The 27197-nt window shown below is 39.4% G+C and overlaps 2 protein-coding genes across 3 annotated transcripts in view; one reads left to right on the top strand and one right to left on the bottom strand.

The window, feature by feature from the left end:
- SETD3 (SET domain containing 3, actin histidine methyltransferase) overlaps positions 1-7404 on the bottom strand; it is a 61540-nt gene extending 54136 nt beyond the window's left edge. The window contains exon 1 of the mRNA XM_036383862.1: positions 7320-7404. The gene's annotated coding sequence lies outside the window, so the exon portion shown is untranslated. The remainder of the gene's footprint in view (positions 1-7319) is intronic.
- Positions 7405-7818: 414 nt separating this feature from the next.
- CCNK (cyclin K) lies at positions 7819-24541 on the top strand. Of its 2 annotated transcripts, XM_036383363.1 has the most exons (12): positions 7819-7900; positions 8533-8640; positions 9664-9930; positions 10912-10993; positions 11580-11711; positions 12514-12619; positions 12760-12817; positions 14589-14758; positions 15676-15959; positions 19951-19984; positions 21043-21117; positions 23216-24541. In XM_036383363.1, exons 3-12 carry the CDS (start codon positions 9734-9736, stop codon positions 23836-23838), a joined length of 1761 nt encoding a protein of 586 aa, XP_036239256.1. In that variant the 5' UTR covers positions 7819-7900; positions 8533-8640; positions 9664-9733; the 3' UTR covers positions 23839-24541. The 2 variants fall into 2 exon arrangements, with proteins under 2 accessions (XP_036239256.1, XP_036239257.1); XM_036383364.1 differs by lacking the exon at positions 8533-8640.
- Positions 24542-27197: the final 2656 nt, after the last annotated feature.

Genomic DNA, 27197 nt, shown 5'->3' on the forward strand with positions numbered 1-27197 from the left:
AGCATCATTGCACTAACTTCCCACTTTCAAACTAGGCATACACCATGCCTTTAAGACTGCAGTCAGTGTTTACTAGAGTTTGCAAAGCTTTTGACTGTTGATATTATTATATGAAACTCTACACTATACCTCCAAACCACTTAGAGACCAACTCTTAATCATCACAGAATACAGCAAGAATTTTTTTTTATTAGTCTACTCATTTTTTTCCTCTAAATGCCCAAACTCAAAGTGCAACAGGCCATGTTTTTATATTCAGGCATGGATTCAAAGACTCAGTAAGCCAGAGAAACAGGTTGTAGAAGTCAAGCATCCTACAGTGACAGAAGGAAATCTTAATATTATCTGTCATTGTCCTGAAAACAGGAATTCTATTTTCAAATAGAGCATTGACAAATGCAAAAATTGTAATTTCATGAGCCCTTACAGAGCTCACTGTTCCCAAGCATCAGCTGGGAACAAATAACTGCTTGAATGCAGACTTTTGGAAATAGGGGCAGAAAACAGCTACAATCTGAATCTGACAACCACATGAAAACCCAACAGTCATTTTCTGCAACTCTGTTTTACAGTTGTATTAGTGTAGTCACTGTATCAGCATACAGAGCTTCTCAAATTGGTCTGACAACATCCTTGCTCCTGACTGACAGAATCAGGTGCAGCATACCCCAGAGGAAATGGATGCTTCTCTATTTTAAGTAAAGTTAATATATTAATATGCTATCAATGCAACTCTGCTTAGCAAAGGGGAAGATTACACATTGTAGGTGGTCATCCAAAGTAACCAGCCATTTCTTTCTTCATCAGCCAACCCTTATTACTTTCTGCAAGTCTAAAATACTATCCCAGCACACAAAGTTCCTTAAGCAAAGAAATTCATCCATACACAGCTCAGCTTCCTGCTAAGATCCACTTCATTTGAAAATGGCAGTTTCCAAAGAAAGGATTATCCAGTTGCAAGACCATTTATATATATACACACACATATATATATGTATGTACATATATACATACATACACACACACACACATATATATATATATATATAAATGACATCAAGACATAGCAGGAATATCCAAAGACAAGCAGTTACCCTCCAAAGTGAGCAGCAGAAGTTATAGAATGTCTGCTGGTTTACAGAGGTTAGAGCTGGAGTTCCACAACAAGACTGTAGAAATGTGTCAGTCACCAGTTTCCTGAATCCCAGCAGCTCTAATCATGCCACCTGGAAGCTCACAGACCACCCAGATGCCACAGCCTGTATAAGGCAGTGGAGACTAACCCAGAAGGCTGTGAGCCTATTTTGAAAAGTCAGTTTTGTTTATGTGAAAAACTAAACCCTGGACAAATGGGTCACAGACTTTTAGATACAGGCCAGTAGCTATTTCTGAGTAACATATTCAACAAGAAACTATGCAGATGCATTAAAGAAATGCTTTTGTACCTAGGGTTCAATTGACAAAACTGAATAAATAAACCTGTAAATAGATGCAGGAAAAACCAACTAAGCTGGAAGATCTGAACATTTTTATCACTGGTTTTGAGGAAGCAAGAAAACTAACTTTATGAACACTGATATCAACCTCTGTCCCACTCTGTCAAAAAAAAATAGAAGAGCATATTGGTGACAATTCATCATATCCCAGTGAAAGTCTGGGAAAACAAATGCTGAAACCAGAATAAGGAATAGTGACTACCACTGCAGTAAAACAGAACCATTTTAACAAACCCTGAAATGCTGTCTGTACAGCAGGTATCAAAAATGTAACAAAAGCATCTATATGACTAACACCTTCTACTTTTGAAAATGATAAATTATACTCTGTTGTATTTAGGGGAAAAAACAAGTAACCTTGAATGCTAAAAAAAAGTCTTGTATAGCTGCCTGGAACTAGAGATTTGATGCACAAGTGTAACTTGGTATTAACAAGTTGTTGTTAACTTCTTTTCTCCAGACCAAATGGTCTCAACTCTCCCAGCCTTTCTTCATATGAGGAAAGTCCCTTAATCATCTCAGTGGCCCCTCTTCAGTAACTTCACCTCTCACACTGGGGGGCTCAGAGCTGGACACTACACTCCAGATGTGGCCTCACAGTGCTGAGGGGAGGGAAGCTGTTGAAGCAAGTAACCTTGAAGGGAGAGCAGTGGATGCTGTTCATCTCTGCATTGATAAGGCTTTTAACAACATCTACCATCACATACTCACACAAGCTGATGAACTACCAACTAAAGCAGTGGACAGTGAGGTGGACTGAAAACTGGCTGCACTGCTGGCTTCAAGAGGCTGTGGTGAATGGCAGGAAGTTCAGCTGGAGGCTGGTCACACCAGCATAGCCCAGGGATTAGTACTGGGACTAACAGTGATTATCATCCTCACTGATGACTTGAGCAGTGGGACAAATCAGACACACAGTTCCACAAATTATATAATGGCATACATCAGTTCATTTGAATTACCTAGGGGCAAACCTGTAAAAAGAGATCTTTCAGAAGTCCTTGTCAGAAATATTTAAATGCAAAAGTTGTTAAATGCAACATCTCCTTCTCTCAGTTCTTGAAATTATTATGTGGCTACAACTATAAACTGTCATCAAATAAAGATAACCAAGAACCTCCAACAGTGGCCACAAAGACAACTCCCACAGGACCTGTCAAGGGCAGGAAACAGCCTGCACCTCATGCTTGGCTGGCACCAACCCCTTCCCACAAAGCAACTCATCCTCCCTTAGCTTGGCATGGGAATGGACACACCAGGCAAGACCCAAGGAAGTTCTGGACCAGCAATTCAGGTCCTGTGGAAGCAGAAATCCACACACCACATCCTCTTCCTACTCTGCTGAAACATTACTTGAAAACTTTGGGCACTAGTGCTATAAAGCATTAAAGACAAAAGCAAGATTAACTAAGAAATACAGGCAGCATTTGTAATGTAAGAGACTTAGTTTATTGAGATGATTCCATCATTATTTATCATATTCTAAAATACATACAAACATGTAAAAAGGACAATCTACAAACTGATCTGCATGCAAAAGGCTAGAATCAGATAGCTACCACTGGAGCCCCAGAGATTGACTCCCCTCCTTTCAGAGCAGGTTATCACACTCTTAACAGAAACAATAAAAAAGGAACTGAACAGAACTGACAGACTTAACAGTCTATCTTCAATTACAAAAACAATTCTGGCCTACATTAATACACTAGTTGAAAACCATATGTTCAAACCCTGCTGTAGGCACTTCCAGGACAGGTTAGCCAATTCCTTCAGAGATATTGGGAATATACCCAGGAATAAGATAAACCAACTAATCTGTCATCCCCCAGTACATAATAGACTTTAACATCAGGCTCAGAAAATCCTGCTGAAAAGTAAAATTATATCTCTCAAGTTACAGTTATATTATATTTTGATTCCTAATAGGATATTAGCAGCTACATTCTCAGAAACATGTCTTTCCCTTTATTTCTGCTTTATGTATTACCTACATCTGGCCAACTTCAGAGCCTGTAAACACCAGTGCTGTAGATAACACTGATCTCAAGCACAGTCATTCACACCTCTGCATGATGCAGCCCAGGTTAGATGTAGAGGTGGAAGCCTCCTGCAGTGACAGGTCTGCTGCTCTGGCCTGGTCACAGAACCCAGAACTGAAATAAAAGAATACAGCTCTAATTCTTCCTTATTTCAAAGAAAGAAAAAGGATTAACAGACTACCTGAACAGGATGGGAATTGGTAAAGAAAGGGCAGGGATAGATGGAGCAACTGGAATAGTCATTTGTTAGAAGAGATGCAATCAAGAGGCAATGTAGGGCAGAGCAGCTAAAAACAGAAAAAGAGAGCAAAGAAGGTTAAAGCAGAGGAAGGGCAAGACCAAAAATGCAAAGCAATGTTAAAATACACTTGGGCATGAAGTCACCTCTTAACTGCTACAAACACAAGCCTAGCTCCAAATACACAAGACTAAGGCCAGACAACACTGATGGGCCATTTTTATGGAGCAACGAAGAACCCCAGCTGTACTTTTAGTTTTGAGAGGTTCTTTCTTATATTTTACATAACAGTCTAAGTTAAAAACATTATTAGTCATCTAAAGCCAAATCTAGGAAGCTGAAGTGTCTCTAACAAGTTCTTTGGCAAAGGATGGTCAGAATCCAATAATTCCCTTTACTATAAAGAGCTGTACCACCACAGGTGTGTCAACCATGAGCACAAGCATAAAGTATTTGGAAAAGAGGAAAGACTGAACCACTGCTGTATGCACTGCATACATCTACTCTGCAAAGAACAAACTGCTAATCTCACTACAGTGTAAGGTTAAGGAAAGAATGATGGTGATAGTGGTGACTGTGATACTGGGAAGAAGCCAATCTATCAAGAATAATATCAAAAGAAGCTCCTAAAATTAGCTAAACATTTGGCTGATACACTTACAAAAAACACCAACTACAACAAATTTAGCTAATTGTTGAGAATCAAATTCCAAAAGACATTTATTCTTATAATTAGAATCCAGAAAACATGTCTTGACAGTATTCTGATTACAGATGCCTGAGGTAGTATTAATCTACTGAAAAAAGGAAGTCCTGTCATTTTGACATTATCTCCCTCCCCACCCAGTTGAACCTAGCTAGATACTAAGCACAAGACTGCCTCATGCATTAAATATAAACTTCTGGTAAGAAATTATTAATTTGAAGGTAGCACAAAATGCTGAAAGGCAAAAAAAAAAGTCTATATCCAACAGAACAGCTCAAAAAAGTATGTATTTCTTAATTCACTTTTATCAGCTTGCTCATTTTGAACTATTACATTATTTACCATAGGTTGGTCCCCATACCCCTTGACCTCCCATTAAAGCTTTCTTAAACAGATGGAGTGCTTCTTCCTATCAACACCTGACTGATCTTCCTCAGAAAGACAGTTTACTATCTATGCATAGGAAACAAGTTCTTCACTCCCTTGCCTCTCTCTTGAATCAGATCCTCAGACAGCTATTTGACCAGAAAAGAAAAAATACTCTTTGAAGAAAAGAAGCTGATAAACTCTACAAATTTACCAGCCCACTTTGTAATTTTATTTCTTAGCTTTAATTTTGTTCCTCCTGAAGACTCCCACAAACTTTCTTTTCCTAATTCCTTTAGAGCAGAATTAATTAAAAACCCTTATGTACTGTCTTTATCTGCAGGTTCCTAAATAATGTTCTTAATTTAGAAAATATTAACCTCACTTTATATGAAATAACTCCTAATTAAGAATAAAGCAAGCCACCCTGACTTCAACCATCAGTAGGGCAGACTTAACAGAACCACCACCCAGGCTTCCAAAAGGTTAAGCCACAGGCATCATGAGGTCTCATGCACTGAGCACTATGCCAGCCCACTAGAAAATATACAGATCCCTTAAGACCTCCAGTACCCTTAAAGTGCCTTTGTTTTTTTCAAAGAGCAACCACTGAAATACTCACTTGCTGAGAACTCTACACAATTTATCAAATTAACCACATAACCAGCACCACTATGATGAAGTATTACATAGATACAGTAGACATGTCGAAATAGATTTATTATAATGAAAACATCATCAAGATCTACACTTTTCCATACAGAGAAACATAATGCAGTCTATTTTTAATTTCTGTACCATACTGAAATCAGAATTCTATTTCAAGGCACATCTGACTTCAGCAACAGATCAGGCCATCTCTAGAAATAGTGATATATAGATTACAAATGATTTTGGGGCTTGTGGCATTTCTTCCCCCAACAGCCTAAAAATCTATTTCTCAGCACACAAAGTCAAGAATGTGTTTTCAACTCTACTGCAATATATACTTCAATCCCTGCTAAACATAACCGAAAACTTTACTAAGGCACAAGCCAGCAGGCTTGAATCTCTACCATATTAAGTTACTTAATTGAGCAAAAATATCAGGAAGCCACCCCCGCCTTTGAGCCCATCATGCCTTTCCTTCCCACAACTTGTACACTGGCTTACTATTTTGTACCAGGAACCTGATAGTGGACATACAGAATGCCACAGCTGTTTTTTACTCACCGACAAAATACTTATGTTTCACTTGACAGACATGGGATTACAACAACTGAAGGCAGAAAACACTTGCAAGACATTAAGCTAACATTGTAGCAATTTTCAAAGAACAGAGCTGTCACTTGAATGGACAGGTGCCTATATTACACGCTCCTAGAAGGGACAAAGACAATCTACTTTCAGCTTGATCTCAGGAGCAAGCTTAGGTTCCAAGGACAAGTCCACCCAGAAGAGCAGATGCCAAGCTTGGGGCAAGTACAGATTTGAACCATGAGGGACAACTTCCAAAAGGAAGAACTGAGCTTATTCTGATAGCTGAACGTAGGCTAAAAAATTGCATGCCAAATTCAAAATTTAAGAACGGAAGGCAAAGCACAACCTCAGCTCAAGCAACTCTAGTCAAGTGTTGCTGGGTGAGGAAGAGGAGGAAGGGTTCATGGGACGGGCAGCTGTTGTAGCAATAGGGGAAGGCTGAAATAGCGAGGCTGTTTCAGGAGTAACACCCCTGTCAATAATCAGTTTACGATTTACTCTAATTTTACCCCCCCCCTTTTTTTTTCCTCCAAAGATTTAACCCCTCTGCTTAAGCAGAGAAAGGAAAGAAAGCAGAGAAGCAGAGCACTCTTCTCCAGCCAGAGGAGGGCTCTGAGGAGCCCGCACACCCGCAGAGACGCCCCCGAGCCAGACCCCGAGAGCTGGGGGCATGGGAGGCTCCATGGCAAACTGAACTAGGAGCAGGGAGCATTCAAACCGTATCACATATTTAAAAAAAAAAATCAAAACCAAAAATAATCACATCATGAGGAAAGCAGTTTTAAGCCATTTGCTTTACTCTCGTTTCTATCAGCCTCTCAAGGGGGGATGGGGCAAGGGAGAACGCCAGTGCCGCCGCCTCGATCACCAGAAACCCGCGCAGGCCGGGCTGGAACGAACCCGCCCACGGCGGACCCGGGGGACGCGCCGGCCCCTTCAGCCGGGCAGCGGGACAGGGACAGGCCGGGGCGAGCCGCGACGGAGGCTGCGGCTCCCGGGGGAAGGAGGCCCGGCCCAGCCCCGCACCGGCCACGCGGGGGAAGGCAGGGGCGGCGAGGCCCGCGGAGCGCGCCCCGGGGCGGCGGGAGGGGGTGTCCGGAAAGAGCGGCGCCTCCTGCGGGGAAGGCGGCAGCGGAGCAGGGCGAGCCCACGCCGCGCGGAGGGTTGCGAGGAAGGGCCCGCGCTGGGGCGAGCGGCGGAGGCAGGGGAGGGGGCGCGGGCAGGCCCCGCCTTACCTCCCGGCAGCGGCCGCTCCTGCCTGGCCCGAGGGAGCGGCGCACCCGAGCCCGCGCCGGACGCCACTGCCCGCCGAGGGGAGGCGGCCGCTCCGCCCGGCCCCGCCCCCTCCTGCGCCCCCTGCCGCCATTGGCCGAGCGGCCGCCCGCCGGAAGGCCCCGCCCCTCCCGCGCCCGCGGCGGCCAATCCTTCGCGGCCGGCCTCAGAAAGGGCACGGCAGCGCCCCCATTGGCTGTCATTCAGTCCCTGTTGGCCCGCCTTCAGGTTTCTATTGGTCTCTGAGGTTCGCAATCTTTCTCTTTAGCGTTCCGATTGGTTCGCTCCCAGGGTACGCCGGCACGTCGGCTTTCTGCCGCGGCTCTGCAGCCGCTGACGAAGCCGGGATTGGGCGGGAGGCAGAGGGGACGCCGCCGCTTCCCATTGGCGGAGCCTCCGTCTTCGCGCGCTACGCCCTTGCGACGTGATGACGCAGCGCGTGGACTGGCCTGGGCTCCCAAGATGGCGGCGCGCAGGGCGCGGAGGCCGCGCTGTCGCTGAGAGGCCCCGCGCTCCGGTGCGGCTCCCGCTCCCCGCGAGCCCTGTGAGTGCGCGGGGCTCGCCCGGGCTGCCCGTCGGCGACAGCCGCCGCCTGGGGACGGGGGGAACGGAGCGGGGAGGCTGGGGCGGGGAGCGAGCGCCTCCCCGGGCACCGGCAGCCCCGTGCAGGGCGGGCGGGCGGGTGTGAGAGGCGGTGTGAGCATCCCCGGCTGGGCTGGGGCTGCAGGGGCGGAGCCGCGGTCGGTGCGTTCGGCTCAGGTAAGGTATGGAAAAGCCGCGATCGAGCTCTGGAACTCTCTTCCACTTTCCTGGGGTGCGTAAAAAGGCAGGGAAAACTTATTTTTGTCGGGCGTTGCGGTGTGGATTGGCACGTTTAAGATGGTTCATTGAAGATGTTTGCGGGTGATGATTTTAATTCCTGGTTCCGTATTCGGAAATGCGTTCGCTCCTTTATAGAAACAGATCGTGTCGCTTCAGGCGCTTTTAGTGTTAATTTGGTTTTAAGCGCTTTAGAAGTTAGAAAGTAAAATACCTCGTACGGAAGAAGGATCGTTACAGTTATAAAAATTAGCACCTTTCTAGTAAATGTGATGGGAATGTGTGGTCGTGGCCTGGCGCACTTTTTTTTGATTCTGGAAATAGTTTTTAGTAGCCATTTACTTTTTCTTGTGGCAGAATTTAGATCTGTCTGTGACCGATACCACGAGTTGTGAAGGTGATTCCAAAACCACCGTGAGGCAAAGACAGTTTCCTTTATTCTGAAAAAGAGAAAACTTTTTGAAGGTGAGCGAGGTGCTGATTGTAGGCATCGTTCTGTGGCTGTTCGCGTGATCTTCCTTCCGTTTTCGGAAGGGAAACGTCTCGAAAAGTAATAGCTGATTTTAAGAGTTTTAAATTTTGTGTCTTCCTGTGACTGTCTTGCTTAGAGCGAATATATTGCATCATATGTTAATGACTGTCTGTTATGCAAACCTTTGCAGGTGACTGTAGTAATCTGTGAGTAGTATCTGTAGCTGGTTGAATTGGAGTACGAGCAGGTTTGTGCCTTGCCTGAAAGAAATAAAGGAAGCGAGTGCTCATTGTTTAAGCTGAGGCACTGGCTGAATGTCTGTCATAATTCAAACACCAGAAAGGTGTCTGCAGAGCTTTGTGATCTGCATCTGTGTACACCAAGTGCTGGTAAACACAGGCAAGTAGGAGACTCTTGGGGTGTATTCAGTTGCCTTGTTTGGGGGATAGTTTAGATGCTGCCTTACTCTAAACTTAATTGGTTGTCTCAATCTTGATATGTGAAAGAACACTGATACATTTTTTTCTTTAAGTAATACAAGTACAGATCACTTTACAAAGCTTCTGCCAAGTGGTTGCTGCTAGGGGTATCCCTGGGAGCAGGCAGGTATTTAAGGCTCACCTCACCAGGGCCTTTCCTAGTTACCATTAGCTAATCCCCCCAACTTTCCAAATCTCTCTACAGCCATCACTGAACTGTTTTTTCCTAGTTTTATTGACAAAGTAGATGGAAGTTGTCCTACTAAGAAATAGCAGATATTGTTGGAGATGTATTCTTGAAGTCTCCTTATTAAACAGGTAATAGCAAGGATAAAACTTATGGCTTTTTCTTTGATTGTATTTGCAATATAGAGGGAGGCTAAAGGCAAAGTTCTTTATTCCTTGTCTTTGAGCATAGGAAAAAGTTCTTTCTAACAGGCAAGGCTAAGCACTAGTCTTCTTTACTCCTCTTTGAGCAGGAACTGGAGAAGACAGTTCTCTCTATTTTTAAAGAATTCCTTTTTTCTTTTCTTCAAGGTCCTGACGTGACTCTCTGAAGACTTTGTTTTTGAAAATTTAAACAGCAAAGACAATTCTGTTTTAATAAATGAAGGAGAACAAAGAAAATTCCAGCCCTTCTGTAAACTTGGCAAACCTGGACCATACAAAGCCATGCTGGTACTGGGATAAGAAAGATTTGGCACACACACCATCACAGCTTGAAGGGCTTGATCCAGCTACAGAGGCACGATACCGCAGGGAAGGGGCCAGATTCATATTCGACGTGGGAACACGTTTAGGGCTGTATCCTTTACACTCATGTTGGTGTGAAATGTCTCTATGAATAGTGAGTTTTCAGAATGAAATATACAACAAATGTGATATACTCAGCTGTTCAGATGTTTAATTGCTAATCAAAAATATATTTGTGTTGAAGTGCCTTTTGATGTAATGTGTTCCTACACAATTTCTGTCCAAGGTTCCAATTTGGAAGTAAGATGATATAAACTTTCCAATTAAGAGTAACTTCTATAAGTTATGAAACTCTGTTCCAATATATGAATCTATGTGACTTCTCAAATTTTGAATTTTTCCCCCAGCTTTCTAGATTGTGCCTTTGAGGCTTCTAACCTCTGCCTGCCCAGTCTTGGTCCTTGGTGGCTGTTTTTTTGTTTCATTGGTTTGGGATTTATAGCTGTGTATAAGTTCTCCAGACTGTCCCACTCCCTCATAGACAGCCACTTAAATTTTCTGCTTCCTATATTCCTGTGCTTCCTTTAATCTCCTTAGTTCTTTCTTTAATAAAGCATGGTGAAGACAAAACTGTTACTTGTCTTGAAGTGAAGAATACAGAGCATGTTCAGATTTTATTTGCATTTGTAGGTGTGAATAGTAACTTTCCTCCAGGCCAGCACTTGAATGAGAAGTGATAATTGTTCTGTTCCTTCGTGTACCTACTGCTGGATTTGACCTTCTCTGAGGCATGGTGAAACCCAGAGGTGACCTTATCTTCATCCTCTTGTAACTACAGTCAGGACTTTGCACATTTACAACAAATGCTTTAGATATCAGCTGCATCTGGGCCTGATCACAGTATTTACACAGCTTTAAGGGCTTTTGTGGCTTTTTTTTTTTTCCTAAAGCTCCTGTTTTACTTGCAGTGTTTTCTAAGTGGTCACTGAACAGCCAATTACTTGAAGTACTTGATAAAGCAGAATCCATTGTGCATGTTTGGTTGTATATTTGTTTTATGTGCTGCTTGAAAGTCCTTGATCTGCACCACAGACATTATGACACTCTAGCAACCGGAATAATTTATTTCCATCGGTTTTATATGTTTCATTCCTTCAAACAGTTCCCAAGATATGTAAGTATTTAGGATATTGATGACTTAATTTAATGATTGCACTAGGCAGGGACTATTTGAAATGGTGATTAGTCACTTGGGTACTACAATTGCTGTTCACTGCAGAAAGATGGAAAATTGGCATTTTTTCTTTTAATTATTACAGCTTAAAGTTCATTGTTCTTACCTGTTTACACATTTCTGTTTATGCTCAGAAATGTTTTGACATTGTAGTTATGACTTGCTGATATTGTTCTTTAGGAGTAGCAGCTGTAATGCTGGCACTTCTAAATTAGCTGAAAGAAAAAAGAAGTGTAATGCAGTTTTAAAACTGCTTGAGCGACAACATTGAACCAGGACAAATTGTGCTTTGGGTTTCTGACCTTGAAATGAAGTTGCATAAAATAGATAGTCCTCCAAATTCTGTGTAGTTCCTCTGAAAAAATAAAAGCTTAACACTATATTAAAATAGAAATTAGTATGCTCATTAAGTCTTTCCTGGGAGATTTCTACAGTACTGTTAATGGAAATTGACAGTGCTTTTATGCTACACTGTATTGCATATCTACATGCAGACCATTTTTTGAAAGTACTTGCCTTTTTTTAGGTGACAGGAGCCTGCTGTCTCTTCCTAGCAGGAAAGGTTGAAGAAACACCCAAGAAATGTAAAGACATAATTAAAACAGCTCGTAGCTTGCTAAATGATGTACAGTTTGGGCAGTTTGGAGATGACCCAAAGGTAAAAATACTCATGTTGAAATTGATTTCATCCTGTTGTACTGTAGTAAAGTGACACACACTCAATAGAGCATTGACTGATTTTCAGTTGTTCTAAATTAAATTAGATGTTCAGCATGCATTTATTGCTCTTCTGGGTAATGTGGTTGGTAGCTATGAAAGTAATTCTTCCTAATAAAAGTAGCTTTGGGAGCTTACTGGAATAGTTGTTTTCATTAAAAGTTTGCATTTTATTTCATGTAAATTTTGATATTATTTTGCAAATTAAAGTTAATTTGAGTCATTTCAGCCAGAGTAAGAAGTGTTACCAAGACATAAATCATCTGAATGGGATTTTAGGAAGTAGTTAATAGTGAATCTTAAATAAGAGAACTAGATCTCAAAATATTGAGAAGTTTCTTGTTTACAGCATTGACTTAGCAAAACTATGCTTCTCTTAAAATTTGTTTATTTTAAATAGCAGAAGGACTTGAAACTTTAGAGTGAAATGTGGTAGATCTTATATTTTTGTTGTGATTGTGTATCTGGCAATTTCATGCTGTGTCTAGTTCAGTTCATTCCTCTGCAGAGGAATAGGGATTTTAAACATCACATCCCCTGTCCTCACTCAAATAAATGTGAAGAAAAGGTATAAGAAAAGGTATCTGAGTTTAAAATAATATTGTAAGTTGGAGAGCTTTCTGTTCTCCTTGGAGACAAACATGGCTGCCTGGAGGTGCTGTGAAGTCATGCCCTGTACTAGCATAAAGTATTTTTGAGTGAAAGAAGAAATAATACTGTGGTTACCTTGTAACTCTCTATAGGAAGAAGTGATGGTACTTGAAAGAATCTTACTACAAACAATAAAGTTTGATTTGCAAGTGGAACATCCATACCAATTTCTTCTCAAGTATGCCAAACAGCTCAAAGGTAAAATATTGGCAGGGTGAGCAAGTAATGCCTGTTATTGATTTCCAGAACTTAATATATTAACAGTGCAAGAATATTCTACTTCCAGCTGTTTGTCCCTCCTAATTTTATGTCCTAATTTTTTTCTAATTGTTTTTCAGGAGACAAAAACAAAATTCAAAAACTGGTTCAAATGGCATGGACATTTGTCAATGACAGGTAAGATACACCTAGGAAACATTCTGAAGTGAAATAGTTACTGTTGCTTACATTGTTCTGGTATTGGATATTTTTTTGACAAATACTCAATTTTTTTTTCTGCTTGTTACATGTTTTCTTGGTTCTTTAGTTTTTCTTTCCATCACTACCATGATAAGTTCCACTGAGCACAGAATCTGAAATGAGTATGAAGTGGACCAGTAAGATCTCTGCAATGCTGTGGCACTAATTTAGTGCTGCATTAAAAAGAAACTTACTGTTTGAAAGAGCCAAACCAAATTCTTAATCTCCAGGATAAAAACCAGCTTCTTGCCAAATCTGTGATATATTGTACATACTGAAAAAAATAAGTCACTTCTCAATTCCATTAATGTATTTTTAATGTGATATTTTGGTAATAGTGAAGTAGCCATTAAATTCACTGAGGAATACAGTTTTTAGCACTGGATTTACAATTTCTTGAATAATGAACTTGTAAGAATGACATCAATTAATGGGAGTGCATGCAAAAGCATTTCTCATGTGGTATTGGAAAAAAAAACAAAACAACTTGACACACTTTAGTCTTGTTCAGGAGGATTCTACAGAGCTGGGCAAGTTAATTTATTAAGGACTTGAATATTACTTTTTGTTTCCATAGCAAACCTTTCAGAAAATGTGTAAGTTGTCTGACTGTCCAGAAATTGTGAATACATGGCTTTCAGTCATGCCTACAGCAGTAGAACATAATGAAAAAGAGGTGTATTTTTAATCATATTCCTGATTTGTATTAGTCCTGTGTGGGTTCAGTTTTTGTAAACTCTCCAAATTATTTTGACCAAAATTAATGGGGATCTCAAGAGATGTTTACTTCAGCTGCTCTCAGTCTTACAGGTAGAACAAAATTATGGCATAACTGTCACTGTTAAGCCTGTCAAAGTACTGTAATTTATCCATCAAAGTTTGGACACCATTGTACTTGGAATTAGGTAGTGTTTAATATTTAAAAACCTAACAATTAAAATGCACTTAAGGAAAACACTTGCATGAAGTTGGAGGGGTTGTTTCAAGTCATGCATAATAATTACCTCTGTTCTGAGGAGGCTATATTGTGCTTAGTTAATAATCACCATGTTAGAAGTTTACTTTGTTTGGAAAATAATTCAGTGCTTTGCACTACAGGCCCTTAGAAGAAAGGGTTCTGTTTTTATACAGCCACAGTGAACTCATGGAAATTCAGCTGGCTGGCTGGCTTTAAAATTCTGTAAACAGTTTATATGCTACTGAATCTATGGAGAAAATAGAGAAAAAATATTTCATCATTTAAAATTGATATCAAGAAACAGTAATTGATTGTGACAGAAACTTAGTTTATATCAATAATACCAATAACATCAATTGTTTTAGCATTAGCTTTAACAAAGGCTATTCAAGACATAACTTTTATATGTTGATCTAAAACTTGTGTTGTGCTTGACAAGCTGCTTTACAAATTCTTGTTGGCTGTTCTGTGGGGTTTTGGGGGTTTTTTAGTATTTGTTTACATTTTATTGACAAGCATTTTAGAAGCTCTAGAATCTGATTTGGGACCTGATTTCATGACCGTGGTAGTCCAGAAATTAGTTTTGTAAACTCTTTTGTTTAACAAGGCTCTTAATTAAAATTGCCTCAGAAGTTAGAATTGCGGTGGGATTTTATACCCTGTTAATTATATCTGCTGTACATTAAAGTGCACTTGGACAATCAGGTCATCTCCAAGGTTGTGTTTTGCTTGGTGCATTTTCTGTTGCAGCCTCTGCACTACCCTGTCCCTGCAGTGGGAGCCTGAGATCATAGCTGTTGCAGTCATGTACTTAGCAGGACGTTTGTGTAAGTTTGAAATACAGGAATGGACATCCAAACCAATGTACAGGCGATGGTGGGAGCAGTTTGTCCAAGATGTTCCTGTTGATGTTTTGGAAGGTATGAAAACCATTTCCCACAATATTTCTTGTAACTGTGTGGCCTAGGTCATAAGTAAATGCAAATAGCTTTTTATCTAGGTTTCAGTCAAAATAATCGTGTGTCAAGTATGTAACTCAGGTTGTATGTGCTGTGCCTTAATCAGGTTTTAAATTGAACTAGCTTAGCTTAGAAGCATATTTAATCATCATGATTAGTCTTTTGTTCAATGTTTGCTTTACAGTTTTTTTTTTAGTTTATAACACATCTAATTAGCCAGAATTGTCATGATGTGTTTTCTATTTTTTAAATGATTATCTACTCCCCATTTTAAATAAGTGTTTCTACAAACACTGGAACTAATGGAGCCTGATTCCCAGCAGTTTTGTCATTGATAATTGTTCTCTTTGACCAAATTATGCTAGTATAGAAGGTTTTTTGTCATGTACCATGAATGATGAACAGATTATGGGCATCCTTTACCTCCTAACATGTTGGAAGAAGAATTTAGTGCTAGTGCTTTGCTTAGTTTCCTAAAACTTTTTTGGCCTAACAAGACATGTATGTTTTAACATACAATCTTCCACTTGCTTTCTTGCTGTATTACTGTTCTGGGAGTGTGGTTACCTGGCTCTCCAGGCACACAGTAATGACAAACAGTGTGTTATTACCAAGACACTGTGTTCTCCTTCTGAAAGGCGTGCATATACATGTACATATTGCTCAGGATAGGCAGAAGAAACACAGAAATGCAAGTATAAGTTGAAAATTAATCTGTTTTAAAAAGTTATTTCATTCATTATTATGATGAGTAATATTTGCAATTAATTTTTCCAAAGTTGATGTCCAGTAAAAATCAGAGTTGATAATTGTGTTAAATATACACTTGTGCATTATAAGGTTGTAATACTTTGGAATTTTCTTTCTTTATTATAAAGATATCTGCCATCAGATCCTGGATCTATACTCCCAGGGAAAACAGCAAATGCCTCATCATACTCCTCATCAGTTGCAGCAGCCACCATCTCTTCAGTCTACACCCCAGGCACCTACAGTACAGCAGTCACAGCAATCCCAGAGTTCAGAGCAATCCCAGACCCAGCAGCAAAAAGAGTCTCAGCAGTCAGCACAGCAACAGCAGCAGCAGCAGCAAACACAAGCACAGCAATCTAAAAAGCCCTCTCCCCAGTCAAGTCCTCCTAGACAGATTAAAAGACCAGCAGTAAGTTGAACTTTACCTTGCAATTTTACTTTATTTTATCAGGCTGATCTGATGCCCATTTGATTTAAAGGCAACAATGTGCAGAAGACTTGTGTTTGCTTTAAGAATGAGCCTTGTAATTAATTTTATGTAATTGATTTTCCTTGTTCATGTGACAGCTTTGTTAATGCCAAACAGCCTTTACAGTTCTGTGACATTCTTATTCCACTTCAGCCAAAAGCCATGGAGAGGCTTTGCAGTCAACATGAGCTGTTCAGGTTCTCAGTGCTTGTGGTTCTGGACTATCAAACTTCATTGTTTTGTCTATTAAGCAGGTTTAATTTAGGGAGGGTTTCTTGTGCTGTACTGGAATGCAGAGATGTGCACAATGCTGATGAAGACATTTTTTGACTCTGATTACTAATATTAAGGGAACAGTGACTTCTAAAGTTATGTCAAAATTCTTGAAAGAAAAGTATTTTAAAATAATCTTTTAACAGTTACAACCTATTTATTATCAGATTTTATAGCCTCACTTTGTCCATAATATCACATCATAATTGAAAATAAGAAGCTACATTAGCAGTTGGATAGTGTCACAAGTAGTAGTCTGAGCACTTTTCAACAGCCATCAAGTTCAAATGAAGCTTTCAGATTTTAATGTATATTTCTGTTTTGTTTTGTTTTTTTTTTTCCGCTTGTAAGTTTAAAAAAAGTGTTACCCAAGTCTTCTTTTGTTTGTACTTAGCAACAGGAGTGTTTTCAGCAGTACAGTCTTTGGAACAAGTCCATTTAGGTTGTAAATTTTGTTCTAACTTTTGCTCCAACTTGTAGTTAATGCATGCCCAAACTAGAGAACAGACATCAGAGGAAAAAAACCAAACCAACAAACCAAAAAAAAAACCAAACTAAAAACTTGGAGTAAGCAGCAAATCTTGGAATGAAATGGAAATGAAAATGAAAAAGTACAGCATCTTCCTGATGGCAGACTCCCAAAAAAGACAAAAATATGACTCTGTAAAACCTTGGTCTTGTAAGTGCAGCATAGAGCTTACTAGAGGAAAAGACCTGCTCTGAAATTTTTAGTTGTTGCACTGAACTTTAGCATTGTTCAGGATGTTATTAATTAGCTTATAAACTGTGAGAGTTCTTTATAGGTATTATGTATTTCTTCTGCTTTTACTTCATACTTTTTATGCCATCAGCACAAATTCTGCTTGAGTTATCAGACCTGTAGGATCTCTTAACAATTTTTCTTCAACAAAAATGCCTGGGACAGTTTGGCACATCAGAAACTGTTAATAACAATTTTGTTTTTCCTATGTGTGCCATCTGAGTTGTTACAAATGCTTGTTCCTTCCTGTAATTCAGGATCATTCAGGATCTACCATTACAGTACTACTGATTTTGCCCCATCCCATATGTTAATGAAGTGTCTTGTGGAAAAAAGTGATGCTTTTGCATGGATAGTATCTGTTGTTCTTAAACAGTCACCTCTGGTCAAGCCATCAGTGAAACTTATCTTTTCCTGAAATTAGTTTGAGGTCCATCAATGAATAATCAGGAAAAAAATACTAGATACAGTGTAAGCAGCCACAACAAATAAAAAGCAAAGGGTGTTTCAAAATTCAAAGGATTTTTGTAGGAATACAGCACAAGCAGCATGAATTTGAGAAAATTAAATGTGGTGATCCAAAATTGTTCTTTATCCAGAAAGCAGTCTGGGAGAATAAGATGTGTGGTGATTGAAAGATTTACTTGGTGCTTCTAGAATGTTCTTGAGTTAGATGTACTATAAACCTTACTTAAAATCTTTGCCTGCTTCTATAAATAGGGCTTTGCATGACTTCTCCTTTGGTTTGTGCAGAACAGAAATGCACTTTGTTCCTGGGGCCAGATTTTCAATTTACATGAACTCTTATGACTCCCATTACCTTCTACTGAGCCAAGATGCTTTCAAGCAGCTGAGGCATTGGCCCATGACTTACAGACCCATATCAGATGTCTAAAGCATCTGCACATCCTCTACATCTCCAGTGGTGAAGAATGCTTGAATTTTCAGTTAATTTCACTAAAAATATGCTGGTGAATCATTAGATGTAAATAGTATTTTCATTTGGATTAAACTAGAAATTGTTGTGGGGACAATTTTATTGCTCATAGAAACAGCAGTAAAGGAGCAGTTCCATTGTGTAGATTCAGCTGAAAGTATTAAATATCCACCAGCCTGACAGTAGATAATGTTGATAATTTATTATTGTTCATTATGACCCTCAGGTGTTCTGGCTGGGGCAGTACAAACTACAGTGCAGTAGAATGACCAAATAAATGCTCATCTCTATTTTAGCAATTGCTGTTGTTGGAGAATTGTGGCTGCTTGACTCTTTTTTTTTTTTTCTTTAGTAAAAATGCAGTTTAAATTGATATTTGTTTTTTTCTGTCATGAGTTATTTTGCTCCAGTTTCTTGTTCTACTGTAATGTTGTACCTCGATGTCGTTTTTTGAATATTGCTCTATACTAACAAATGTACAGTAATTGAATTGCTTGTCACCTGAAGTGATCAACTGACTTCACAAAGTAAGTGATTTTTGGAAAAAGTTCCAACAAGTAGTGATTTGCTTCTATTTGAAAGTGCAGGGAGAGCTGATGCAGTTTTACAGGCATGGAATTTATTGCTAGAAAGTCAAGAAAAGACCATTGAAGTAAAATGAAGGCAACAGATGAGTCCATGAGAGTCACTAAAAAAAGAACTGTGTGGGTTTGAAATGGTAAGATAAAGATTGTCCTTAAAAAGCAGGAAAGCAGCTGGATGGTGTCTGGAAAATTGAAATTACTATCAAAGGAATACAAGAATGAGGTTGCCTCAAGCAGGCAAAAATTAGACACCAAAAATTCTGAGAATACCCATAAGAATTAAGGAAAAGTACTGTTCAAGTTGGATTGAAGTGTGCTGTGGAAAGTGGAATGAAGGAAACAGAACAATTTGTGCAGGTAAAGCTACTAGAGATAAACAGTCCCTTAAAAAACCATTTTCACTGAAAAGACAGAGAAGCTATGTACTGTACCCCTCTGACCTTCCTCATTCAGTCTAAATACTGTTGTACTTAAAATTTCAGTTAAGTTCTCCGCTTTTCTCAGAAACCATCAAGTAGCCATCTCAGTGGGACAGTGTAATCTAAGATTTTTTTATTCCTTTATCTGTGGTTGTTTCATAAAACTGCAATGAAAGAACAACCAACAAAACAATAAAAAACCCAACCAAAAACTTGTGATTGGAAGGATGATGTGAGGGTTTGTGGGTTTTGTTCAGTGGGCATACATTTTTTTCCTGGCATAACATTAGGATTTTATACAATGCTTTCCATCTGAAGGCTTCTGAAATGTTTTATGCTGTGCAACACTTTCACTGCCCTCCTGTCCTGGTAAATAAAGCATAAGAGCCTGAAGTGATTTTGGCAAAGGTTGAGTGACAGGTCAAGGCAGAATTGGGAACAGAGGCCAAGCCTCTTGTTTTCAGCTCAGTGAGCAGTGAACCGGACCATGATGTATGTGCAGTGGATGATAAATACATGAAATGAGATTTAATACTCAGCAGTGGGAACTGCAGGAAATGCTACATATAAAATACCTGCTATTTTTCCAGTCTTTTCATTCTGCTAGTCAAGCTGGGCTTTCCAAGTGTGATTTGACTTAGTCTGTCTTGCATTTGTCATAAGAAGCTATAGAAGCATTAGGTTGGAAAAGATCTTAAAGAGCATCAGCTCTGATCATTAATGCAGCACTGTCAAGTCTACCACTAAACCATGTTCCCAAGTGCCACATGCACACATCATTCGAATGTTCCAATGCCTGACCACCCTTTCCATGAAGAAATTTTACCTCATATCCAATCTAAACCTCCCTTGGCACAACTTGAGGCCAATTCTTCTTGTCCTGTCACTTTTTACCTGGGAGAAAAGACTGACTGCAATGGTGTTATTCTTATATTTTTTTTCTTTTATTTTCAAACAGGCTGTATCTCCAAAAGAAGAAACAAAGGCAGTAGGTAAATATTAATATTCTATTCATGTTGCTTCCATTTTACTGTTTAAACCAGAATAAGTAATTTGCTGACATGCACTTAGTTTGTCTGCTTACAGGCTTGGCATTTCTAAACTATTTTGATCCTGCTAATGTACCTTAAATATATACAATAACTGTTTTTAAAATGTTCCTAACTACAAAACTTAAAATAAATTGAGTGTAACTGTTGCCCAAAGAGTTCCTTAATAGAGTCAATTTGGTAGAAATCTTGCTAAACTAGTCAACTCTCAGTGTATAACTCCATGCATCATTTGGGAATAGTTCCTCAGCAAACTGTGAGGCCCTGAAGTGACTGAAGGTACCATGTCATTAAATAGCTGCACTAACAGTAAGTGGTTGGTAATCAGTGATGTTTGTAATTGGTTGTTGGCATGGCTGCCACTAAAAGGCATTTTGTGTCAATAGATAGTGTAGTGAAAGAAATGTATACTCACTGCAGTGATCATACTTGGTTATTTTGTTTATTTGGGGGTTTTTCTTTGCTTTGCTGGTGTGGAACAAAGTAGTTCAGAATCCTAGGATGTACTTCTTAAGGAAGCCTGGCACTTATTCCCCTGTAGCTCTGCAGACAGATTCCAGACAGCTGTCTCTTCTTCCTCCTCTCCCTGTCCAATCACTGTTTTGTTTGGTTCATGACGCACATTTCCCTGGCTGAGCAAAGGTCAGCTTCTTCTGAAAGCTGTTCCAACTACTTACAAGTTAAAGTTTTGGGCTACAAAGCATACACTTGCTCATCTTCACTTACATACTGTTATTGGGAGTTTGTCTCTAGTTACAAAGTCACTTGAATTTTTAGGCATATGTTCTTTTGGAAGACTTGTGTGTGATACTTGATGCCACTTAATTTATGCAAAGGTGTTGATTTTAGTTTTCTTTATTAAACATACCTAGTAAATAGGATTTCCACTGTACTTTTGCATAGTGTAATGTTATATGATAATCATTATCATGAGAGCAGAGTTGGAATTTGGAAAATATTGCAGAGCAATAACCAATCACAAACTGACAAATGTTTTTTAGAACCACCACCACCATCTAAAATTCCTAAAATTGAAACTTCACATCCACCAATACCTCCTGCACATCCACCTCCAGGTAAGCTTTTATTTTCTTAAAAACATTTATTCTTGTTAACTTCCTTGCTTTTCATTCAGGTGGGGGCAGGGGTTTGTTGCCTTGATTAATCTGCTTGGCAAGTAAAAATACAAGGTTGATGAGCTCTAGAGGGAATTTCATCATAGTAGCACAGGCTTTTCCAGACAGAACTAAAAAACTTACAATGGAAACAAGACTATACTAGGTGGATAAAGGCAAAACAAAGCTGCAACAGTTAAAGGCCTAGAAGATGAAAACTAATTGTTAATAGCAGGCTAAAAGGGACTTCTTGATCTCAAAATGATGATAGATGCCACACTGGATTACTAGAGCAGCCTTCAGCTATCCTATAGAAGTTTCCCATGTTATATCTGTTGTACAGGAATTCTGCAGGTGTGCAATTTCCAAACAATAATACAAAAAATACCAAAAAAAACCCACCACAGGGGGATGCTTTCTTTGCTGTACCTAAAAAGAGGATTTTTTTCTGTCAGGGAACACTAATACCACACACATGCTGTATGTTTGCAAAATAAACTTTACTGTTGTAAAAATGTGCTTCCAGCACCTTGATACTTTAGCTGTCTTCCAGTGACCCTTAAATATGACATAAATATTTCACTGCCCATAGCCCATAATGTAACTGTAAGGTGGCAGCTTCTAAAGAGAACTAGGAGAGAGAAAAGCAGTGCTCTGAAATATAGTAGGACAATTTTTCTCATTTCTTAAAATTTAATTAAGAATGAAGTTTTTCTAAATACCATTATTCCTTCAGTTACTAAATCTTGAATGTACATCTTGCATCCAGAATGGTTCTGAAAGTGAGGAAATTATTGCCTGCTACAATTTAGGAGCTTGAGGTCACTGAAATTAGGACTACCACAGCCAGCATGCCCACCTTATGTGATTTAATTATGTGGCTTTCCTAGGGGGCATTTTTGCTGTTAAAATCCTACTTAGGCAGGTAATGGATTTATTTCCCTTGTTACCTGAAATTTTCCTCTTTGTTTATACAAGGATGTAATTGTACAAGCACTGAAACATTATCAAAATAAAGGGCAGCTCTGTGGAAAAGTCAGGTGAAAACAAAGAATGCATCTTGACCAAGTGAACTAGGAGGAGGATTTATCTCCAATTCTGTTTAACAGTGACAGTGTAGTATGCCACTGGAAATGACTGCCCTGCGTGTGTTTCTAAATAGCTTTTCTTATTGAACAATGTTGTAGATGCTCATATATACAAGCAAGATGTCCCAACCTCTTTTTTGTTGGTTGTTCTAATAATCTCTCTGACCATACAGAGAGGTTTCCATTAGGTTAGTAATCCTAGTGGTATTACTTACTTTACAATGTCTGCATTAAGAGGGGAAAACAAACAATTCTTATTTAAAGAGAAGACTGCTTAAAGCATCTTCTTTCCAGAAGTAGCTAATTATAATTCTGTAAAATGCTGACATTTTTATGAACTTCTCCAGAGTGTCAGGTACTAAGTTCACTGAAATTAATCAGTGGGCAAAGCTGATCAGATTTCATGTCCTTCTTACTTACCCTTTGGTTTTCTTTTTCTCTTTCTTTGGTAAACAGGTTTAGAACTGAGCGTTAAAGACTTGAGACTTTGGCCTGTGTTCTCAAATAATGTTTCCCAATATGGGAGGCAGGTGAAGTGCAGAGGGTAATCCCAGGCCACCTCCTGGACTACCCAAGAGGTAGAAAGGAGGCCTGAACTAAAGAAGGTGAAAGCACTGAACTAAAGATTTTTTTGTATCATGAATCCTATGACTTTTTAATCCACTAGTTGTGATTCCATCTATCCAGTGTGTTAATTCTGCTGATTGTACAACAATATTTAAATTATAAAAAATAGTAACAAGAAAGATGAATTTAACTTTTAGAATGGGAAAAGCTGACCTTGAAGCTTTGATAGGCAGCTTAGTTGGTTTTTAGTGACCTGAGATGGTCTGACTGGATACCATATGGCATTCAGAGACTTAGAAAATTGAGTTCTCTTTTGCTAATTTAACTGGAGGAAAAATATGAAGTATTCAGAAGCTGTTCTTGCCACTATCCTTCAAAAAAATAAATTAAATTTTCTTTTCCAGAGCGCAAGCCTCCTTTGACAACAGCGGTTTCAATGGGAGAACCAGAGCAATCTACTACTGTGGACTCAGTAGATGTGCCAAAGGTCCAGATTCCTCCTCCTGCTCATCCTGCCCCAGTGCATCAACCTCCCCCTCTGCCACATCGTCCCCCACCCCCACCCCCCACCAGTTACATTACAGGGATGTCTACTACAAATTCCTACATGTCAGGGGAGGGTTATCAGAGTCTCCAGTCAATGATGAAGACAGAAGGACCAACATACGGAGCTTTACCACCGGCCTATGGACCACCAGCTCATCTACCATATCATCCTCATGTCTACCCTCCCAACCCTCCACCACCAGTTCCACCTCCCCCCCCTGCTTCTTTCCCCCCACCCAATATTCCACCTCCTACTCCCGGATATCCTCCTCCACCTACATACAACCCTAATTTCCCACCTCCAAGACTGCCTCCAACTCATGCAGTGCCACCTCATCCGCCTCCAGGGCTGGGAATGCCCCCAGCTAGTTACCCCCCTCCTACTGTTCCCCCAGGTGGACAGCCACCTGTACCACCTCCAATTCCACCACCTGGTATGCCACCTGTAGCAGGACTTGGACGTGCTACCTGGATGAGATAGCATGAGGTCATTTGCACGAATATACCTTTATGTTGATTAGGCAGGAGTAGATAGCCAAAACCTACATTGTAAAGATGAAGAGGAGGGTAATCTGTATAATTTAGATGAAGAAACGAGATTAAATGAAAATTTAGCTGATCTGTTTGCAGTATGGTTTATGGTGAGTTATATAGGCTTCTAGATTTTAATCAGCTTTGCAGTATCTATTCTAACTTTATACATTTGACTTAAGTTTAAATTGTCGTGACTTATTCCAGCACTGGATTACTTTGTACTAGCAAAACCAGCCATATTGGCTCAATTATATCAGTAAGAAGAAAATTTCCTTCTAGAAATCAGTGCCTATTTTTAAGTATCAAAATAGCCAGATACTATGATATTTGATCTATAATAAGAAACTTCATTTTTAATAGTAAGTAAACCAACACGATGTCAAGCATAAAAGCTGCTTTATTTAAGAGAGATTCTGAATGCTAGCTGACTGGAATAATTTTGAGGTGTTTGCCTTGCTGATAGTTTTGGTTTGGAATGTACTGGTATCTTAAAATATTGTATGTTTACACCTATTTGCAAATTCCTGTACATAATATATATATTTTCTAAGTGTGAAAGTCTGAATGTAACAGCCTACTGTGATGTACATCATAGTTATAAATGGGACTACTTTGTTCACTCTACCCAAATAAAATTGGTTCTGAATTTAGTGGATTTCCAGGTTTTTCATATTAGTTCAGAGGTCATAGCTATGGTTACTCCAAGATACTTACTCCAAGGTATTTCAGCAGTGGTCTCCCAAATCTTACTCATCAGTTTATTTAAAAAGAATGTATTTTATTTTATTCAGCTAGAAGTATACACTATCACAATCAATCTCTTACTTCATTTTTACTAAAATATTTCAAAAGAATGTTTTACACACATTATCAAAAAAAAAACTGTACTATTACTTTCCTTCCCCAAAAAAGCCAGAGTGGTTCAATAATAGGTAAAAACGCGTGCTAAGGTCTAAAGAATTTTGCTATATACACAACAGCAGGTGCTAACTTTTCCAGTTCTTTGTAAATCATATACAGAAAATATAGCAGGGCTGCAAGATCACAGGTTTAACAGAAATCAAACTTTAAACTGATTTCTAAAGCAGCACAAATAGACTTTCCCCACATTATGAAAAATATACAATTTTATCACTTTACAGTCATGCACTTTGAAAAAGATCAGTAGTACTCTTCCCCCCAGCTTCTAGAAAGATAAAAGGTCACTTTAACACTGATTTCATTTAATATCTAATATTTGGATAAAAATGTGCCATTCTCAAACAAGGTTGTGCTCAGCAGTCTTATCAAGGTGCGAAGAGCCAACTGAAGCTGGTTACACTGCAGCATTTCAGGAACTGGTAGGGAAACACTGCTTACTCCAGTCACTCCAACAAAAGTCAAGGATGTGATTTTACTTTCCTTAAGCAAGCAAAGTCCATTTGTAAACAGTGGATGCTTTCTTTGCCAGAGGATTGCAGAACCCAGGGCTTCAATCTTGAAAAAATTATCTTGGGCTATTGCCCCAAATATATGAATTTAATGGCCACTATTGCAAGGGATGCTCCCCTCCAACTTCATGTACAAAACTCCTCAGGTAGTTTTCACTGAATACTGAGCGCATAGGTAAGTGAATTCAAATATGCATATAAAATATCTATTTAGACAGCTGAAAATTCAGCACCCAAGTCATCCTGTAAAGTCATTGAGCATCATTTTACCCCAGGAAGACATTTCATAGCTCAAATGGAATAAGTATGAAGATTGGCAAGCCTAAAAACCCCTAAACAGTAACACTGCAAGGTACAGCACTGCCATGTTCTTCTGCAAAATCAGTGATGGGCATCTTGCATTGAAGATGATAAATAAAATCTTTAAAAGGGCAGTACCCTATGAGTATGAAGTTTGTTCAGCTGAACTGCTGGCTACCATAAAGTGGCTCTTCAGGATTTGCAGGGCTAATTGACCTCAATTGCAGCACTGTTTCCCTTGTAGGTGAGATCTGCAGGTGGAACAAAACAAGCTTTGCTTGAAGTCAATGAATAGATTTTGAGAAAGATTTGAGAGCAGGGAATATTTGAGTGGGAATTACATAGTGGTGGGACCAGTAATCTGATGAATATAGCTCTTGTCTTGTGAGAGGACCTGCTAAAAGCCTCATATACCCTTTAAATAGCAAGCATGTCATGAACACAATTAACTCTCTCCAAGTGCTGGCAACGCTTGTGTTGCTTTAGTTAAAATTCACTGAGACAAATCAACCTTGTTCAAAATATACTTCAACTCTGCTTAATCCAGCAGTCAGATGCCACCAAAGTTAAAATGGGCTTTCAAGCAGATAAAGTAACCCTCGTTTTGACTTCAGATGTTAAGGAATAATGATGCTCTGCTTTACATCACCTTTTCTGTTACAGAAATCTCAATGTATAAATTGTACAGGAGGAAGACAAGTAATCACCAATGGTGACTAGAAACTGGAGGACAAAATAAAAAGCAAAGAGGAGGAAATCCAGAATCCTCTAAACATGCTTAAAGGAGACAGTCAGACTCTAGAATGGATTTTTCCAGACTCCATGGGATGTAAATACTATTAGACTGAGAGCTATCTAGCTCAGTGTTCACTGACTGAGCAGTAGTAGGAAATAATCTACTGGTGGGTGTGTGAGTGAAAGTATGCACTCGTGTTTTGGGGGTGGTTCTTGGTTATTTTTAAATAACCTACTCAACTGTTACATTTATATGTCTGCAATGAATAATGAAGTGGTGCTTACTCTTACTGGTTATTTTGTATTTTGGTTGTATTCCTTCTCTATTTTTTTACTGGTTACAGGTTTCAGCTCTGACACTGAAAATTCTTCAGCCAGGCAGCTGTAGTTTATTGTACACCACGGGACCAATTACCTTTCATAATTCATAATAAACCACACGGGTTCCTTGGTATTGTATCAGCGCTCCATGTAATACAATACCACAAGTCAAGAACTCAACTGGCAGAACAAATTAATTTAGAGGAAGAATCTGTCCAGCTAATACAGCTGTCGGTAGCTCTGACTGATTCTTGTAGGGAACAAAAAAAAAAGTAATGGTGTTTGAGGTCATTACATCCTATAACTAATCACTAAAATTGATGCAACTTTTGAAGAGGAGGCTTTGATCTTTTCACATGCCTGTCTTTAAAATTATTTTACACCAATGAGTTCTAATAACGAAGCCCCGCTTCCTTGGACTATTGGGAAAGAACATCTAATGAAATACAGGGACAGCTGCTGTGACAACTTGGAAAAGGAGGGAGTCAAATTCTTACAACTACATAGGCAGCTACTCCAC

The sequence above is a fragment of the Molothrus ater genome, chromosome 6 (genome assembly GCF_012460135.2).
Source record: "Molothrus ater isolate BHLD 08-10-18 breed brown headed cowbird chromosome 6, BPBGC_Mater_1.1, whole genome shotgun sequence".
Taxonomy (NCBI): domain Eukaryota; kingdom Metazoa; phylum Chordata; class Aves; order Passeriformes; family Icteridae; genus Molothrus; species Molothrus ater.

What these genes read in the sequence shown, in the direction of transcription:
- CCNK (XM_036383363.1), top strand. Translation starts at nt 9,734, where the DNA reads ATGAAGGAGAACAAAGAAAATTCCAGCCCTTCTGTAAACTTGGCAAAC. An exon ending in AGTTTGGAGATGACCCAAAG is followed by an intron (nt 11,712 to 12,513) that starts GTAAAAATACTC and finishes AACTCTCTATAG; the next exon opens with GAAGAAGTGATGGTACTTGA. An exon ending in AGAAGAAACAAAGGCAGTAG is followed by an intron (nt 19,985 to 21,042) that starts GTAAATATTAAT and finishes AATGTTTTTTAG; the next exon opens with AACCACCACCACCATCTAAA.